The sequence below is a fragment of the Salvia splendens genome, chromosome 1, assembly GCF_004379255.2.
Source record: "Salvia splendens isolate huo1 chromosome 1, SspV2, whole genome shotgun sequence".
In the NCBI taxonomy this organism is placed as follows: Eukaryota; Viridiplantae; Streptophyta; class Magnoliopsida; order Lamiales; family Lamiaceae; genus Salvia; species Salvia splendens.
The window spans coordinates 32,502,814-32,521,067 of NC_056032.1; the positions used below are offsets into that span (position 1 = coordinate 32,502,814).

General features: G+C 40.1%; 2 protein-coding genes and 1 pseudogene across 5 annotated transcripts; 1 reads left to right on the forward strand and 2 right to left on the reverse strand.

Moving 5' to 3' along the window:
• Positions 1-5,371: 5,371 nt before the first annotated feature.
• Positions 5,372-8,661, reverse strand: LOC121798420. 4 transcript variants are annotated; one of them, XR_006050057.1, is made up of 13 exons: positions 8,356-8,661; positions 8,148-8,259; positions 7,992-8,065; positions 7,867-7,913; positions 7,616-7,769; positions 7,492-7,536; positions 7,204-7,408; positions 7,052-7,113; positions 6,865-6,965; positions 6,574-6,628; positions 6,447-6,494; positions 6,011-6,363; positions 5,372-5,647 (listed from the first exon to the last, which is right to left on the reverse strand). XR_006050057.1 is itself a non-coding variant. In XM_042197438.1 (13 exons), the coding sequence occupies exons 1-13, from the start codon at positions 8,549-8,551 to the stop codon at positions 5,567-5,569; spliced, it is 1,299 nt and encodes a 432-aa protein (XP_042053372.1). In that variant the 5' UTR covers positions 8,552-8,661; the 3' UTR covers positions 5,372-5,566. The 4 variants fall into 4 exon arrangements, 3 of the variants coding, with proteins under 3 accessions (XP_042053372.1, XP_042053364.1, XP_042053357.1); XM_042197438.1 differs by having other exon boundaries at positions 5,372-5,626; positions 6,224-6,363; XM_042197430.1 differs by having other exon boundaries at positions 5,372-5,644; positions 6,224-6,363.
• Positions 8,662-10,316: 1,655 nt separating this feature from the next.
• Positions 10,317-11,381, forward strand: LOC121803754 (thaumatin-like protein). The gene is made up of 2 exons (XM_042203369.1): positions 10,317-10,432; positions 10,516-11,381. The coding sequence occupies exons 1-2, from the start codon at positions 10,366-10,368 to the stop codon at positions 11,193-11,195; spliced, it is 747 nt and encodes a 248-aa protein (XP_042059303.1). The 5' UTR covers positions 10,317-10,365; the 3' UTR covers positions 11,196-11,381.
• A 212-nt stretch (positions 11,382-11,593) lies between these two features.
• Positions 11,594-15,473, reverse strand: LOC121773730 (annotated as a pseudogene).
• Between the last annotated feature and the right edge of the window lie 2,781 nt (positions 15,474-18,254).

The window sequence follows — 18,254 nt, forward strand, 5'->3', positions numbered from 1 at the left end:
CAACGAGGCTTTGCAGTACCTTGATGCCGTGGAGTTAGAAAAATGGAATCTGGCGTATGACAAACACAAAAGATGGGGTGAGGTTTCCACTAATATGGTGGAATCTTACAACAATGTGTTGAGAGGCGCAAGACAACTCCCAATTAAAGCTTGCATTGATATGATATTCTGGAGGACAATAGAATGGTTCAATGACCGGTCAATTGCATCAACACAGTGTGCCACACCACTTACCCCGTGGGCGCATGAAAAGGTGTGCAAAAATGATGCAAAAGGTCAATTGCATAATGTGAGAGCACCCAACACAATTGCAGGGCATTATGTGGTTCGAACAAAGCGTCGAATTGGTGGAAAGGGCGCTAATAAGTGGAAGGTAAAGTACTTGGACTCGCACTGCAAATGTCAAAAGTGGCAGATGTGGAGACTTCCATGTTCACATGCAGCGGCAGTTGCGCGTTTTAGAAACGACAACATGTTGTCGCTTGTTGATCCCGTATACCGCACAAGTGTTTGGGTACACCAATATTCTACGGTGTTCAATCCACCCAGACACCAAGATTATTGGGCCGTGCCTGAATGGACTTTGCAATGTTCACGAGCTCAGTTAATGCCTAAAAGTCGCGGTCGATACCGTACTACTAGGATTCCTAATCAGATGGATGTCCGTGAAGCTGACCAGCCACGAGCCCGACGCCGATGTAAACATTGCCGTCAACCAGGTCACGACAGGCGCAACTGCCCGAATGCTCATTCAAGGATGGATACTCAGTTGGTAGATGATGCCGCTGACGATTTTTTGCATCCACCTCCACCAAGGATGGATACTCAGTTGATAGATGATGCCGCTGACGATTCTTTGCCTCCACCTCCACCAAGATATGCAGTTCGAGGTCGTCATTCTGTCAGTCACACTGATGATGTCGATCACGATTTTATGCCTCCACCTCCACCAAGATCTGCAGTTCGAGGTCGTCACTCTGTCAGCCACACTGGTGGTACAGGCGAACACATCGGTCTCAGTGATGTCCCACATTCTCCACCTCGGTCTTCTGTGCGAGACGAATATTTTGGGGTTGATTTAGAGAATGTCGTTGTGCGAGAGACTCCTCCGTCTAGACTCTCAACCGCCAGAATCGGGAAGGGGATCCGTAGCTTTTTTATGCGGAAAAGGCGAGACAATTGAACGTATGCATTGTGTAATATTGGATTTCTGTATTTAGCAAGATTTGGACTAATGTATAGGGTAATATTTGTATGTACTTATATATTGAATAATGATGAAATGATTAAAAACTCTTAACTGTGGGAGCGTTTTTTTATAGGACACGCCGATGTGAGTGGCGTGTTTAAAGAGACGCCTACTTAATTGGCGTCTTTTCACTTTAAAACGCCAACGTGAATGGCGTGTTATTACTGAAACACGCCAACGGGACTGGCGTGTTTGTTCAGAATGTCCGCTTTCGGCGTAGAAAAAACGAGCAACGAAAAAACTAACTTAAAAACGCCAATGGCGTTGGCGTTTTTAAATAACACGCCAACGGGAATGGCGTCTTATTAAAAACGCCAACGGGAATGGCGTGTTTGTTCAGAATGTCCGCATTCGTCGTAGACAAAACGGGCAAAATATAAACTAACTTAAAAACGCCAATAGCGTTGGCGTTTTTAAATAACACGCCAACGGGAATGGCGTCTTATTAAAAACGCCAACGGGAATGGCGTGTTTGTTCAGAATGTCCGCATTCGTTGTAGAAAAAACGGGCAAAATATAAACTAACTTAAAAACGCCAATAGCATTGGCGTTTTTCACAAAGACTTACATTCACAAAAACGCCAATATCTCTTTATTTGCCTGTTTTCATTTTCATTTCTACTAGGAAATAATAATTCAGACATCCAAATACTTAATCATAAAGACTTAAAATCAATGAGTTCAAATCAAATGAAAAAACATCAATATCAAATTACAGTAATATCAAGAGTTCAAATTAGTTCAATCGTCACGACGTTTCCGCATAAACAGACGCCGTATCCCCTTCCCAATAGTAGATGTAGATCTAGGGATCCTTGAGGGAGGAGTATCTTGAACAACAGCGTTCTCAAGATCCTCCTGCACAGACGACCGCGGTGGAGAAGCGGGGACATCACTGAGGCCAATATCTTCTCCGGTACCACCGGTATGGCTAATAGAATGACGGCCTCGAAGTGCAGAGCTCGGTGGAGGTGGGTCCTCAAAATCGTCATCGGAGTCGTGTACGAACTGAGATGACGACTCTCCGCGGACGGTTTTCTGCTTGGTTCGTCGTTTTGCCTTTTGCCTTATGGGTACGTCCACGTCCATTGCAGAGCGCTGCGAAGGAGGGTAGTCCATCAGCTGAGGCTCCCCGGATATCTGCAGTCCTTCTTCAACCATCCTCGAAATGGTTTCCATATCCGGACAGAAATGTCCTGTCGCAGCTCGGCCACTTAGATAGTGACGTATTTTGTGAAGCGTCTCCACCTACAATTTTTCAAAGTTAAGTACATATCATAATATGAATTTGAATAAGTAATCAGGGTTTAGTTAAGTATAAATAATGTACCGTAAAGTTATGAGAAGATGCGGTTTCGTGGAATCCCTCTTCAGCATGCACGCCGGGTTTGGTTAAATACACCACAGTGATCTGGCGAAACCAATTCATATATTCTTCCGTTGCAACAGGCTCAGTACTGTCCTCCAGATCAGTCCATATCGTAAAGTGTCTGTTGTCCCACTCCTGTATATAATTGGCGTGCCATTGAACCCAATTCCGACCAGCTTTTCCACGGCGATCCTGTTTCAAAAAATCAGAACCGTGGAACCGGGGGAGATCCGGGATATACGGTTGGACAATCCCGAATTGGCGCAACACTCGGTGTGGCAGGTGTGGCTCAGCCAGATTCCAACAAATAAGCGTTGTGATCGACATCCATATAGGACGACCGGCATCACAACTTTCCGGCAACTCCCGGTGGAGATAATGCCTCCAAATAAACTACATGTGATACAAATTTTTCAAAATAATTTCCATAAAAACAAAAAACAAAAAACCAAAAACATTTTATAAATATATGAAGTACCTGATTAGGATGCATCATGGAGAACTGATCTCGGAAATTTTCAACACAATGTCCGGGTGCTTTTACATATGACGCCGGGCCATTCCATCTAAAAAATTTAAATTATGAGCGAAGAACACGAAAATTGATGAACATTAAGTTTAAAAACGCAATTAATGAACAACTTACGCGCTTGCACATGGTAGATAGTCTGTATGCACGGGATCTAGCATCCTCGGTCTAATATTTGGGATTCTCTCCCAAGCCCAAAGTTGTAATAGAGTTAAGGCTCCCCCTACATCCGTCCTCTGACCAACGGCCGCTTCACACAAATTGTGGTACAAGCAAGCAAGCGTCGCCCCACCCCAGCTATATGTAGAACACCGTTCTATATCCATGAAAAAGTGTAGGTAGAAGAACGGAATTTTATTTCCGGTGGCGTTGGGGATCATCAGACCACCAAGTAATAGCAGACAATAGATACGAGCCCGCTGAGCATATATGTAGTGTTCGTGGTCATTAGACAGCTCAATCCTCAATTGGCGCGATAAGCTCGTCTGCTTAAAAGCCATTTCCTTCAACTCGGATGCTTCCGGTATGAATCCTAGAAAATCCATACACCTGTCCGTCCAATATCCCGCGTCCGTCGGGGGGATGTAAGTTGTCAGAGCCTCTCCATCAACTTTCAGGCCCCATAAGACCTCCACGTCTTCCAGTGTCACAGTCGCTTCACCGACTGGAAAGTGAAACGTGTGAGTCTCTGGCCTCCAACGTTCAATCAGAGCTGTGATAAGATGGTGGTCAATTTCTTTTGGTTTACCACACCTTAACATACCCCCAAACCCCATCTGGTCCACTATTGTCAAGACATGTTGCTGGATGGGAACATCCCAAATTTTTCCTTCAAATCGTCGGCAGCGTACATCTTCGGATGGAACTCCTGCCCATATGTTGTTAGAGACGTGTTGTCTCTGAAAATATAATACAGATGGATCCGCAGGACCACATGCAAGCCGACGACGAGAGGTTGAAGATGATGCCATAATTTACCTACATAATTCAAATTCAACAATAACCAACCATAACATTTAATCCAATTTCATAAACCAAATTCAACAATAACCAACCATAAACCATTTCAATAATTAGATACAATTTAATCCAATATCACAAAATTGAACACCAACATCAAATAAGCAAGTTACACAACATTGCACATTCAAAATCATAAACCAATTCACCTACACAAAATTAACAATTTCAATTAACAATTCGCCCAACCTACCAATTTCAATTTTGCCTAACCTAAACAAATTTAACAATCTAAACTAATCAACCAAAACCCACATAAATCAAAACAATTTGCCCAATTTTTTAGCTATAAAAACCCTAGGGTTTAGGCTTATAATCAAATTTATACACAAATTAACTTAAACCCAACACAATCCAACATAATAATCAACAATAATATCATTCAACCAATCCAAAATGCATAATATTTCTACTCAATTCACAACCCATTACAAACCCTAGCTATCCACCAATTACTATAATTATGTAAAAGGTAAGCATACTAACCGAATAAAATAGATGAATTTGGGGGAGAATAGCACCGATTGATGAATGTAGGCCGAAATCACGGAGAGAAGGCGCGCAGCTGGAGAAATCGCGAAGGCTGTGTGTTGTGAGGTTTTCGCGATTTGGGGGAGGAACGCCTGGTATATCAGTCTGATTAAACACGCCACTCAGAATGGCGTTTTTCATGATTAAGTAAATACGCCACTCCGGTTGGCGTCTTTTACAAAACGTCAATATGTTCGGCGTTTCAACAAAGAAAACACGCCATTTACAAATGCGTTTTTTTATTTATACACGCCAACCAAGTTGGCGTGTTTAATCGTAATTACAATCCGAGAGCATACACCCAAAATACGGCACAAGTATAAAACGCCATCATCGTTGGCGTATTTACCTTAAAACACGCCAATGACGTTGGCGTATTTACTAATAAAAACGCCAATGTGGTTGGCGTTTTTCCCATTTGTGGAATAGATAACAAAATGGGTACATTTACGTAATATTTAGTGTAAACTCCCCCATAAACCCGATTTTCCCCAATTTTATTTATAACAACGGTGGAGTAATTTTAAGTTGTAAGACAATAGTTTTTGGCAAAGTAATTCTATGTAAAAAGGAAGTGATTTTTTTGTAGTTTGAGTCAAGGTAAAGTTCAGTTGAGTTTCTGTGATATCTAATATTGTTCCAAAATAAAAGTAACTCGTATACTCAGTACAAGAACGTGCCAATTATTTATCTACTATTATGGGAAATCTGAGAAAATGCACAAGTACAAAGTGATGAATATATTATTGAAGTACAAGTATTATCCAATTCTGGGTGGTTTAATAACTTTGGCGGAGGAATCTATGAAGATTCTAACCCGATCCATGCGTTGTCACAAATGAATTGGAAGGCACCACAGCCTCTCTCTTTATCTTGTTCTCTGCTTCTTCTGAGGCAAGTCCGACGACTTCGGGCCACTCTGTTTTTCCTGGTTCATATTCGGATCCTTCTAAATCAATATCACCAACAACCAGTTTAAAATACATACAAATATTATCAATAATATACATATAAATAGTTGATCACCTTGATGACCCTCTTTGACTAATAATCACAGCAGGGTTAATAAAAGTTCTTCTTACAATTTGTGATATTCAGTAACATTATTAAAATGATATGCCATTTCAGTTATATTTATCACTTTTAGCAATTTATCTTATAAAACTTCCAAATGGTCATTCAAATAAATTAGGCTTCAACCGTTACCATGTATACCAAACACAACCATCAATATAACAATTTAATAACAAAAAACAGGCACATGCATTATTTAGTTTCTTTATTTTCAAATAAAGTGGCAATTAACATTTACCATTATATTTTACATTCCACCCTCAATTAGGAATCATATGACCTCCATGCTTGCCTCCTTATTACCAAACCTCAACAAATGAACCATTTTCTCCACATATTAAGTGTTAGGTGTTGCTGCCTGCTTTGTCTAGGAGAGGCAAGACCATCTAAGCATCATATTATGTACACGAAACTAAACCGCACGGCATATCCGAGTATCTATGACCGGCACCTTAGGCGAAGATTCCGACAGCTCCAATGCTTCGCCCAGTGACATCCACCGGTTTCCCCAAGCAGTTTCTGCCCAATGTTTCAATCTCTCCCCTTCTGCTTTTCTCGACTGTTGCACAAGAAGCGTTTCTGCATACCCACCTTCACAGATACAGACAATAACCGCATATAAATACAAGCAAAAGCTTATTAGCAAGCAAATCAATTCAGTTATTAAGGTATACCTCTTGCTAGTGCGATTATATCGTTCATGCTAATGTTTCCATCGACACCTATTATTAAAAGAAATACGCCTCAGTAAATTAGCACCCAAGTTGGGAAGATTTGTAAAGATCTATAGCAATTTCTTACCATGACCCTCTAAAGATGGAGCTTTAAGCAGCTCGATTGCTCTTCTGAAAAGACCCTATCAACCATAAGAAAATAATAACACAACAGAATATTTCAACAGAATATAAATACAAAAACGAGTGAAGAATGACTGAAGAACTTTCTACTAGAAACTGAGTGAAGTTGCGATATAAACAGATACTGATACCAAACTGATACATGTACATGAAAAGGCCGTGAAGAAAAGTGAACGAACATAACTGATATATCTGACATTTTATCCTATTTATGCAGCAAAACAAACTTCATTACCTCCTGAATTAGAAGGAAGCTCGAGCGCTCCGCCATGGCTTTTAGCCGATACATGAGAGCAATGCAGGTCAGAACGACACCAATTTTGGGATGTTGAGGGCCTGCATATATCAGCAATGGCACTATAATGCAAATGTAATTCAATCATGTTCGTGCTCTGATCAAGTGTACTATTAAAGTAACATACCAAAGTGCTCTTCCACTTGATTCATTGCAGTGGTCAGTATCTCCTCTGCATCACTAAAATTCCTAGAGAAGAAAAACCACATGTTAAGACGTGATGACCCTGGTAGCAGAGGAAGTTGATCGCACAACTATAATAATCTAGAGACTGATTACCCCACATGGGCCTCGAGCTGCCCTAAAGAACAACCAGCAGCAATTGCAACTTCCCGTGGTGTCATGTTACAAGCTCCAAGGTTGTTAGGATCACCAAAATCCTTGATGTCGGACATTGCCTGAATTACTCTCTGGTACAACTCCTTTGCAGTGGAAAATTTCAGCGTTCCATGAAGGAACTCGCCATAAGACAGGGCAGCATTGGCTACAAACACAATATTGATGAATAGAACTATAGAAGTGCATATTCTTTCAAGAAATATATTTCTCATAAAGTATAAACCTTACCACTCAATAATCCCTCTCCCGGTATTCCCTCAAAGACTGACTGTGCTGCAGACAAGGATTGGAATTCAGTCACCGTGAACAAAAGACAAACATACAAAGGACCTGACAAATCGACCATACCCACCAGATTCAGTGTCACCGCATATGAGCTCGATCAGACCTTTCAGAGCTTTGATTCGGGCTTCTAGAACCTCAAAGCCACCCCCATCACCTAATCCATGTCTAATTGATCCTAGGATTTGCAATGCCAAATCTGCAACAGCTGATGCTGCATCCTCCTAATGAGTTTTTAACAGACGTCAGGGTATTCCACTTTCAAATCTACAAACAACACTATACTTGAAAGGAGCTATTCTCATTATTGCTGCGACTTACTCGATATATTTGTAGATAAATTCCCACCAGAGCTTCAGAAGCAGCAACTGCACAAGCCCAACACAGATTTCACCATTGAATATAATAGTAATAAATAAGTCAAGTAAATTAAGTAATTTTTTCACCTTTGATATCAAGAGAAGACAAGCTTAAATCTTGAAGCTTTCCCAATCCCTCAATTGCTGTCTCATGGAACCCTCTAAATCGAATTAATTGCAGAATAAAATTGGGAAGTAAAAGAAAACAAAAAAAAAACAAGAAAAAATTAAAATGAAAAGTACCTCTCAAACATTAAGGTAGAGCGAGCAAGCTCGACCAAACCCTTGGAATTCTCATCTGGTAGAGTTGATTCGCACTGTTCCAACACCAACAATCCTTGCGCGTAAGATTCTTCTGAAATTGCAATACCAATAAACCTCATTTTTTTTCTGATACCTTAAACCTCAAAATTAAAAATTAAAACTTGAAGAGTGAATAAACAAGTGGCACCTGTTTTCTTATCGCGGGCAAGAGAGGTGGCGTATTTGATCATTTCAACTGCAACTGGGTTGGGCGTGCTAGTGGCTGAAAATTGTCTGAGCGGCGGTGCCACCACTTTTGGAGGTGGCGGATGCAGTGGTTTAACCGCTAAAACGGACCCTATTCCATTTCTGACGACCCTCGAAACTATAGCTGCGAGCCTCATCAAATTTTTTAGTGTTAATTTTTATCCTCCTCGCTTCACTCCTACTGTTCTGCTTTGGATCAAGGAATCGAGAAAGCAGAATTGCTGTTCTCTTTTCTTGATTTTTCTTGCTAGTGTTCCAAAACCTGGGCTATTTTGTCACGGTGAGACTTGATGGGCCTGTATTGGGCTCATTGGGCTTTGAAAATGAATATTGCCGCTTAAATAACGTAGAATATGCTAATTTTACTCTGTTTAGCACATTTCAAAGCTTAAACATTTACTATTTTCTACTAAAAGCTAATGGAGATAACATTTATTTTCACTCGACAAACGTTTAACAAATTTTAGCTATAACATTAGTTGAACACTTAATCTTTAGCCTTTTCATCTGTCATAAATAGTCTGAGAGTGTAGAAAGTTCAGAATCAAGTTCTCAAATATCGTTATAGTATAATTTTATTATTGAATTATTTATAAATGAATCAAACTCAATAATTTCTCGTTTTCAGTCAATTTCTAATTAAGTAAGAACAAAGATATTAAGGAAAAATTAAACAAATAATACTACTCAAGACGCATAAAAATATACATGATCAATCAACCCATAAACGAAAACTAAAGCATTGGAATAAACAAAGATAAAGGTAAATCATCTTATCAATTAATTTAAACTAAATGTTAAGAGCACCACATAAAATCTAGCCAGACATATGAACTCAATAACACCAAGAGTGAAGAAGGAGCAATCGGTGCTTTTCAGTTGCAGATGCAAACACTTTGAGCTTCGACGGCATCAATTTGTGGCTTTGCTCTTAGTTTCCACACATGAAATCATCAAATTAGCCACAACAAAACTTGAGTATTTTGTTCGGCCTCAGCGAATTTTAAGCATAAATAGGTGGTAGAATTCCATAGAGTTTCATCTTCAAATCAATTAATGATAGAGGGGCGATTTATTACACTTATATAGTGATTTAAAGTCTCTTTTTGCATCCATGTGAGATATAGTAATATTGTTACAGTATTTATTTATTTTATTTTGCCAATACTATTTCTCAAACCCTTCAAAGTGATCTTTTGAGGGTTTGGACTTTTTTTTTATCAGGTTGCACTAGTCCTCTATCAAACCGGTCTAGATTTAAAGCCCAAGTATATGGGTCAATCATTTTTTTAGATTTTTTTAGTTTCAGTCCAGATATACTGATGAGTCGGATAAATTTAGCCCATAGTCAGCGATCTACTCTGATAGCATGATAGAAATTTATAAAGTTCTACCCTAAACTAATTGATGATAAACGAATCAACATTTATATAGTGGTTTCGGTTATTTCTTTACTGAATTTTGTTTCATTTTGCCAACAGATTGACAATAATGCAATCTTATATTCGCAGGACAGCCGACTCTAAAGTGAAAAAGACTAGTTTTGTTTATGGTGAAAAAGGGGCAAAATATTCTGTGTCCCATATGTATGTATGAAAGAACCATAACTCAATCCAGTGTTTACCTGAACGTGAGTACAAGGTATACACTTGCACAATAATAGTTATATTCACTGTTACATGCTAAAGTTAAAGACATGATTAAGTCTATAACATCATCAAAGTAGAAGAAATCCTCAGCTAGAAGCAATGCATATATGCTCTCTGTTTGATTACAAAAAAGAAAAAAGTGTGGGAAAAAGAGGGACAAAATTAAATAAAGAAATGCAAATTGAAGTTGAGGCAGTAGCCTCCTCTAGCAGTAGCCTCCTCTCTGCTTTAAATTCAGCATCAATCCCTCACACCACAAATCACAAGTTTCAGTTCAACATTGCAGATTGATTTTAACAAAAATGCTGCCTAGTTTCCAATATGCGTTCTTCATTCTTATCACCATACTCCTCTCTCTCACTAGAACAAGTACACATTATTATTTAGCTTTGCTTTTTTCATTTTTAGCACAAAATGGTCAAAATCCTGATATCAATTATTTATGTTTACAGATGGCAGTGGTTATCAGCTGATCGTCGTAAACAACTGCAACGAGAGCATATGGCCCGCAATCCAGGGCGGTGCAGGGCAGCGGACCCTCAACGACGGTGGCTTCCTCCTCAGCAGCGGGGGGGAGGTGGCCATCGACGTCCCTGAGAAGTGGTCGGGTCGGCTATGGGGAAGGCAGCTCTGCAATTTCGACTCCAATGGGAAGGGCTCGTGCGCCACGGGCGGGTGTGCCGGGCAACTCCACTGCCAAGGGCTTGGCGGATCACCCCCGGCCACAGTGGTGGAGATGACATTAGGCTCGTCCACCTCGCCACTCCACTTCTACGACGTGAGCCTGGTGGACGGCTTCAACCTGCCAGTCTCGATGAAGCCCGTCGGGGGCGGGGTGGGGTGTGGAGTTGCGTCGTGCGAGGTCGATCTGAACGTGTGCTGCCCCTCGGCGTTGGAGGTTAGAGTGGGAGGGCAGGTGGTGGGGTGCAAGAGTGCTTGCTTAGCAATGCAATCACCAAAATACTGCTGCACAGGGCAGTATGCAGATCCCAAAACTTGCAAACCTACAGTTTTTGCAAATTTGTTCAAGGCCATTTGTCCCAAGGCGTATAGCTATGCCTTTGATGATTCTTCAAGCCTTAACAAATGCATAGCAAAGAGATATGTTATCACTTTCTGCCCTCCGCAATGAGAGTGGCCTCGCCCTAAACAATCTCGTTTAGTTACGAGGTTTTCCTTCTCTCTAACTACCTACTATAGCATTAGGCAGGAGGAGGCTTAAAAATTCAATAGCGTTTCCTATGCAACAATTCTAGCATGTCTATTATTTATGTTCGATTTCTAGCTCATATCTAATGACACTGCCTGATCCAACTAATCAAACCGTCTAACATGAGACTTGGTGGCGCGATAACAGAATGCAAAACATTCAATATAAAACAAACTTGAGCACAGTGAAGCAAACAATGAACAGTTGCAGTGTGAGATATAAAAAGGTTGGATTTTTCGAATATAGGAAAAGAATAAATACAGCACAAGATCTTAACTAAGACACATATAATGGTCCATAATTGTGTTAAACGAACTGACCTAAGCTGAGGGTCCAGGACCTAATAACAAAGGCGCTTCGTTCTCTGGTTTTGGGTCGGGACTTCTGTCTGCAGCCAAAGCTCTAAGAGCCGGCTGGAAATACAGGCTCGCTACATCTGGAGGAGGAGCGTCTTCTCCGAGGAGGGATAGAAAGCCCTGCTCAAAGAGAGGGATGGTTCATTGTGACAGGCTTTTCCAAAGAGAGGCCCCGAGCTCCCTTTCCTCTTTCGCAGTTCCTAGATCTTCAACAGACATCTCACTAATTCCTCTGATCCTGTCTTGTAGAATCTGCTTCAGTTTATCATCATCTTCACTCGAGGTAGCAGGCTTCTCCGACCTGTCCCGAGCTAGAACAAGAAGGCTCCTAAGTGCTGCTTCACGTACATCAGAATCCTCACGTGATGCATGCGAGGAAATCCAAGCTCAGATATAACACCAATGTCTGAACGATTCTCGCTAAGGAGATAGTGGATCAAGTTAAGGGCTTTCCTGCATATGATGCATTTTTGCATTAATAATTACACAAAACATTACTCATCCGCAGCTTTAGGCTAAACCATTAATCAACATTATAAGCTAAGCATAGATGTCTAGCTAAGTATAATAAGATATATACCTTTGAAATCTCACACTCTCAGAGCCCAAAGCATCTCTCAGCGCCGTGTAACCATTAGCCAACCGAAACGCAGCAATTCCAGACTTGTTATGCCTAATCAGAGCTGCAAATTGAAAATTGAATAAAAGAAAGGATCAAGAAACTGTTCATCCATTGATTACATTACTGCACATTGCACAAACAAAGTGATCCTTACAAGAGATTGCACCAAGTGCTTTGGTAACATCCGGATCAGAGGTAAAGTTTGTCAACAATGGCTCCATGCCATTAGCCTCCATGACCAGCTGTTGACTCCTAGGATTGTTTTGTACGACGGTGCTAACAACATCGGCTGCTTTCGCCCTAATGTTAGGGTGCGAGTTCCTGAGGTAGCCGAGGAGAGGTGCAAGACCACCAATGGAGTGAAGATCTAGCGAAGCACAGAAACATAATCAATCCACAATCTCTTTGAATCAAAGAATCCTCAATGCAGATCATAACTAAGAGTTAACCATTAGCATTGTCAATAGACTCCACATGTTCTTGTAGCTCATCCAACATATCCACACAAGTAGCACAATTGAAAAAACCTCAGAAACCAACCACATACATACATACATTAAGATAAGATGATGAAATTATCATTAGAAACTATGAAGACCTTCAATATCTTGAGGAGTCCCCCCCTGAGACTCCAACACCTGCTCTGGGGTCTTCATAAGAAGTGTTATCTCCTTCACTCGCTTTATAACATCAATTGTCTGCCCTTGCATCGCCTCCATAAACCATTTTCTATTCTCCTCACTAAGCCCAAATTAAAGCATGAAAAATATATACTCTAATTAATTCATGTCGAAACAAACAAGTGAAACTCCAGAAACAACTAAAGCACCATACTTGAGAAAATCGGGTTTATAGGATACTTTACGTTTAAAATAACATAAATGTACTCATTTTGTTATCTCTTCCATATATGGGAAAAACGTCACCCACATTGGCGTGTTTTTAAGTAAAAACGCCACCCGAATTGGCGTGTTTTTAAGTGAAAACGCCACCCGTACTGGCGTTTTACAATTTTGAACTGTATGTCGTCGTATTTTATGGAAATACAGGCAAGTTAAAAACGCCGACGTGGTTGGCGTGTTACATAAAAAAACGCCGACGGGGTTGGCGTGTACGTAAAAAATGCCACAACCATCTGCATGTTTTATGCTTAAAAACGCCACACATGTAGGCGTGTTTATACCCAAAGACGCCTATGGAGTTGGCGTCTCAACCATAAACACGCCTACCCCGTCGGCGTGTTTGGCTGGAACCAGTTATCAGTGGAAACTCTCCCATAAGCGCGAACCCTAATCACTTTCCCTCCCCCAAATGCGAAAAACCCTCCCCAAGGCGAAAACTCGTTAAGAAAACCTTTGCTCGGGTCGACCCGGTGGTGGATTTGAGCGTGGAGATTTCGATTTTGGCTCATTCTTCCAAACATTAGTCTTCCTATTCGGTTAGTATGTTTAATTTTTGACCCATTCTTCCAAACATTAGTCTACCAATATTTGATGGATTGTTATGCTAGTATATATTGTAGTGTAATTTATATAATCATTTAATGGATTGTTATGATAGTATATATTGTAGTCTAATTTTTTACCAATATTTCATGGATTGTTATGATAGTATATATTGACGTGTACTTAATCAAAATATTTTGACCAATTTTTGGCTTACTCTACATAATGATGAATGTGAAAATAAAACATATTTATTTGTGTTTTACATTATTGCAGATAGTATGACGTGGTGTGTCAATTTATATTGGGGTGGAAAGATAATTCCCGGACCAGTTATTTCATATGATCCTCCTTTTGCAAAAGGATTCATTATGTTGGATGAAAGTATTTCCTACGATAAGCTTGTGGAAACAATTTGTGAAAGAATGAGGATAAGCATATTTGAAAACAAAGTTCAAATAGTATGGAGACGTAATATATTCTAAAACGACAACATGTGGAGACTTCCATGTTCACATGCAGCGGCAGTTGCGCGGTTTAGAAACGACAACATGTTGTCGCTTGTTGACCCCGTATACCACACAAGTGTTTGGGTACACCAATATTCTACGGTGTTCAATCCACTCAGGCACCAAGATTATTGGGACGTGCCTGAATGGACTTTGCAGTGTTCACGAACTCAGCTAATGCCTCGAAGTCGCGATCGATACCGTACAACTAGGATTCCTAATCAGATGGATGTCCGTGAAGCTGACCAGCCACGAGCCCGACGCCATTGTAAACATTGCCGTCAACCAGGTCATGACGGGCGCAATTGCCCCACTTCGTGAATGTTTGGACTTCTGCATTGTGTAATATTTGAATTTATGTATTGAGTAATATTTGGACTTATGTATTGAGTAGTATTTGGACTTATGTATTGAGTAGTATTTGCATGTATTTTATTGTGATAGTAGATCGGGTGAGTAAAATTATATATAAGTGAGTTCACCCGACCGGGTGTTTTTGGATTATCAAACACCCGGTCGGGTGAACTCACTGGAATCCAAATTGTTCATTATGATTTGCACCTACCTGAAGTATAAAACGCCAACCTAGTTGGTGTTTCTACCAAACACGCCAACTAGGTTGGCGAGTCATTACAGAACGTTGCAATCTGTCGTAGAAAAAATTGACCAAAAATTAATCCAACTGTAACACGCCAATGGGACTGGCGTGTTTGTGACACACTATAACACGCCACTCGTATTGGCATTTTTCAATTATAAAACGCCATCCGTGATGGCGTCTTTATGTAAACACGCCATTCTCTTCGGCGTGTCTAATTTACTTAACACGCCAACCCGAAAGGCGTTTTTTACTTATACACGCCAACCAAGTTGGCGTGTTTTAACGTAACTGTATTTGGAGAAAATACGACGACATTATAAAACGCTAACTAGGCTGGCGTCTTTACTTATAGACACGCCAATGCGGGTGGCGTTTTCCCCATTTATGGAAGAGATAACAAAATGGGTTCATTTTCGTTATTTTAAAGGTAAAGTAGCTTATAAACCTGATTTTCTCACCATACTTTCGATCAATTAATAATAAATTAAAAAAAACTAGTAAAATTAACTTCCAATAAATTTAAGCAAACTAAAATTTGGAAAAGAAGACTTTATAAAAGAATTGGAGAAATAAGAGAATACCTCAAATTAGGAGAAGTGTTAGTACCGTCGGCGTGGGAAAGACTCCACTTAAGCAGTCCTTCCCAATTAGGGCCTTCTCTTGCCATGTTTTTTGCTTCTTCTTTTCTAACAAACAATAAACTAGAAGGATTAACGAGGGAATGAAGTCATATACTAGTGCGGCAATATCAGGTTTCGAAGATAAATATTTTAGATAATTAAACGAGGGAGATAGGTATGCACAAACCGAATCGGACCGCCGGTTAATCGGCGGTTCGAAACCGCCTGTTCACAAACCGGAACCGGAACGCTGGCCGTTCAAGCGGGCCAGTTCAGGTTCAAAAAGATCGTGAACCATAACCGGCGGTTCAAAACCGCCAGTTTGCCGGTTTGAAACGGCGGTTCAGCGGTTCCAACTGTAAGATTCCGGCTAGGGCGCAGGTTTTTAGGTTAGGTGTGCAGAAAAATCGGCGGTTTACGTCAGAAACTGGCAGTTTCTGCCGAAAACCGCTGATTTCCGACGGTTCAGGACCTTTTTCAGGTGGCAGTGTGTAGGCCTGAAAACCGGTCAGAAACCACCGGTTTTCGACCAGAAATCGGCGGTGTCCGTCAGAAACTGTGGACTGAACCGCCGGTTCAGGAGGTAAACCGGCCAAAATTTGAAATTTGAACCTTTTTTTCTACCAATTTTACCCCTATAAATACCCCACTTCCTCCATCATTTTTACTCGCCCCATTCTTGTGTTAACAAGGATTTCCTTCTTAATCTCAATTCCCCTATTCTCTATCCTCAATCTCTCTAATTGCTCAAGTTGTTTTACTACTATATTTGTTGTTGTGTTCGTAATTTACCATTTATTCAATACTCCATATTCCATACTACTTTCATTTTGCATTATGTCTTCTTCTCGTGGTCGACCGAGACGTGGTGATCGGGGCAAAGGAATTTCCCAAGATCAAAGTAGTCGTCCCCAAAGATCAAAGCAACCTAGTCGTCGAGAAGTTATGGAAGAGGTTTTCCGAGTGGCGGCTGAACGCATGCAAGTAAGTTCTAAAAAATAAAATTATTTTTACAATTCATAATTTCATAAGATTGAGTTTTTTTAATTTTTTTTGTGTTCTTAATTAAAACTTCAACTTATATAATATTTATAGATAGAAGAAGATCATATGACCGCCATGCTACTCGCTCAAATGCATCAAGGTGGGGGGCGGTGGTAGTTCCCAACAAGATGACGAGTACGACGTGGCTATATCGTCGGACTCGGACAACAATGATGATAGATCACGTTCTCGTATTCCGTCTAGCACCGGCGGAAATGAGGACATGCCTCCCCCTGATCCACCCACTAAAAAGCATTGAAATCTGATATTTTTGTTAAACACTACAAGAAGGTCCCGGTAGTAATTTCAAGTCCTAATGATCCGCTCTCTTAAGAAGAGACATCGGCGTTTCATGCATATTGTAACTATTGTGATAAAGTCTACAAATTTGCGAGTAGTGGGGGATATGGCACCCTCCGTCGTCATTTGGTGACAAAGCATCCGGTAGAATGTGGCACTGCCGCTACCCAAACCCAACTAAACTTCCAACCCTGTGGCTCGGGTTCGTCAAGTACGCAACTTTTTAAGTATGATCCTAAAAATTTTGCTGACGTTATGACTAGATGACCTGCAATGAAGCATTTTCCTTTTAATGTTTATGATGACAAAAAATTTGAGGTTACTATGCAAAGTGGTTTGAACGTAGCTGTCAAAAAGAGTAGGTCGAATGACCGTTCAACGATCTACCGTTCGACAATGTTTGGAGAAAAAAGTTGAATTATCACGTTATTTACTCAACTTGGGACACAAAGTGAACATTTGCTCAGATGTATGGACTGATTCTTTTAATAGACATTCATACATGGGCATTACAATTCACTTTGTAGATAATAGTTGGACTTTGAATGAGCGTTTGATTGGTTTTAGAGAATTTGAGACACCGCACACTGCACCCGAAATTATTTCTTTAATTATTCAAGTTTTGAATGAATTTCAATTATGCAATAAGATATTTTCTATTGGTTTTGATAATGCAACTGCTAACATTGCAAGTATTTATGACTTGATTGCGGCTTGTGCTCCGGTTATTGGTGGTAAGTATTTTCATCAAAGATGCATATGTCATATTTTGAATTTATGTGTACAAGATGCGCTTGAATTATGGCAAAAGATGTTAGTCCTATTAGAACTGCAGTTAGATTAATCCATCAAAAGACACCTATTGGCAAAGCTTGGAAGAAGTATTGACATCAAAAGAAGGTAAGATATACGAATTTTACCATGGATGTGTCTCATAGATGGAATTCGACATATGATTGTCTGAATTCTACTTTGGAGCATAAAGATTCTTTGTGTGATTTTTAGAACCTATCTCGTTTCTGATTTATATCTGTCGCATAGTTGTTGGGATCATAGCGTGAGTTTATTTAAATTGTTCAAATATTTCAAAAATGTGACTGTTGAATTATCGGGTGTTTATTATTGCACTGTTGTTCGTGTTTTAGAGCATTGCATGTATATATCACTTGGTTTTAAAACGACGATGAAAAATGCTTGCTCTTCTCCTGAATTGATGTGTGTTTTATATTATATGATTGACAAATGGCTTAAGTATTTCAGTGAGATTCCAACGGTGTTTTTTATTGCAAAGGTCTTAGATCCAAAATGGAAATTAGCCGGTACCTCCAGAATTTTAGATTTTTATTATAACAATTTGAGTTCTATTGATCTTGGTCCACTTCAAGCATTGCAAGCGGATACCAATGACCAATGGGGAGTAAACCTAACCGAAACATTTCAAATAAACCTCCCGGACCGGTCAATTGTCCAACAAACCTTCGAGT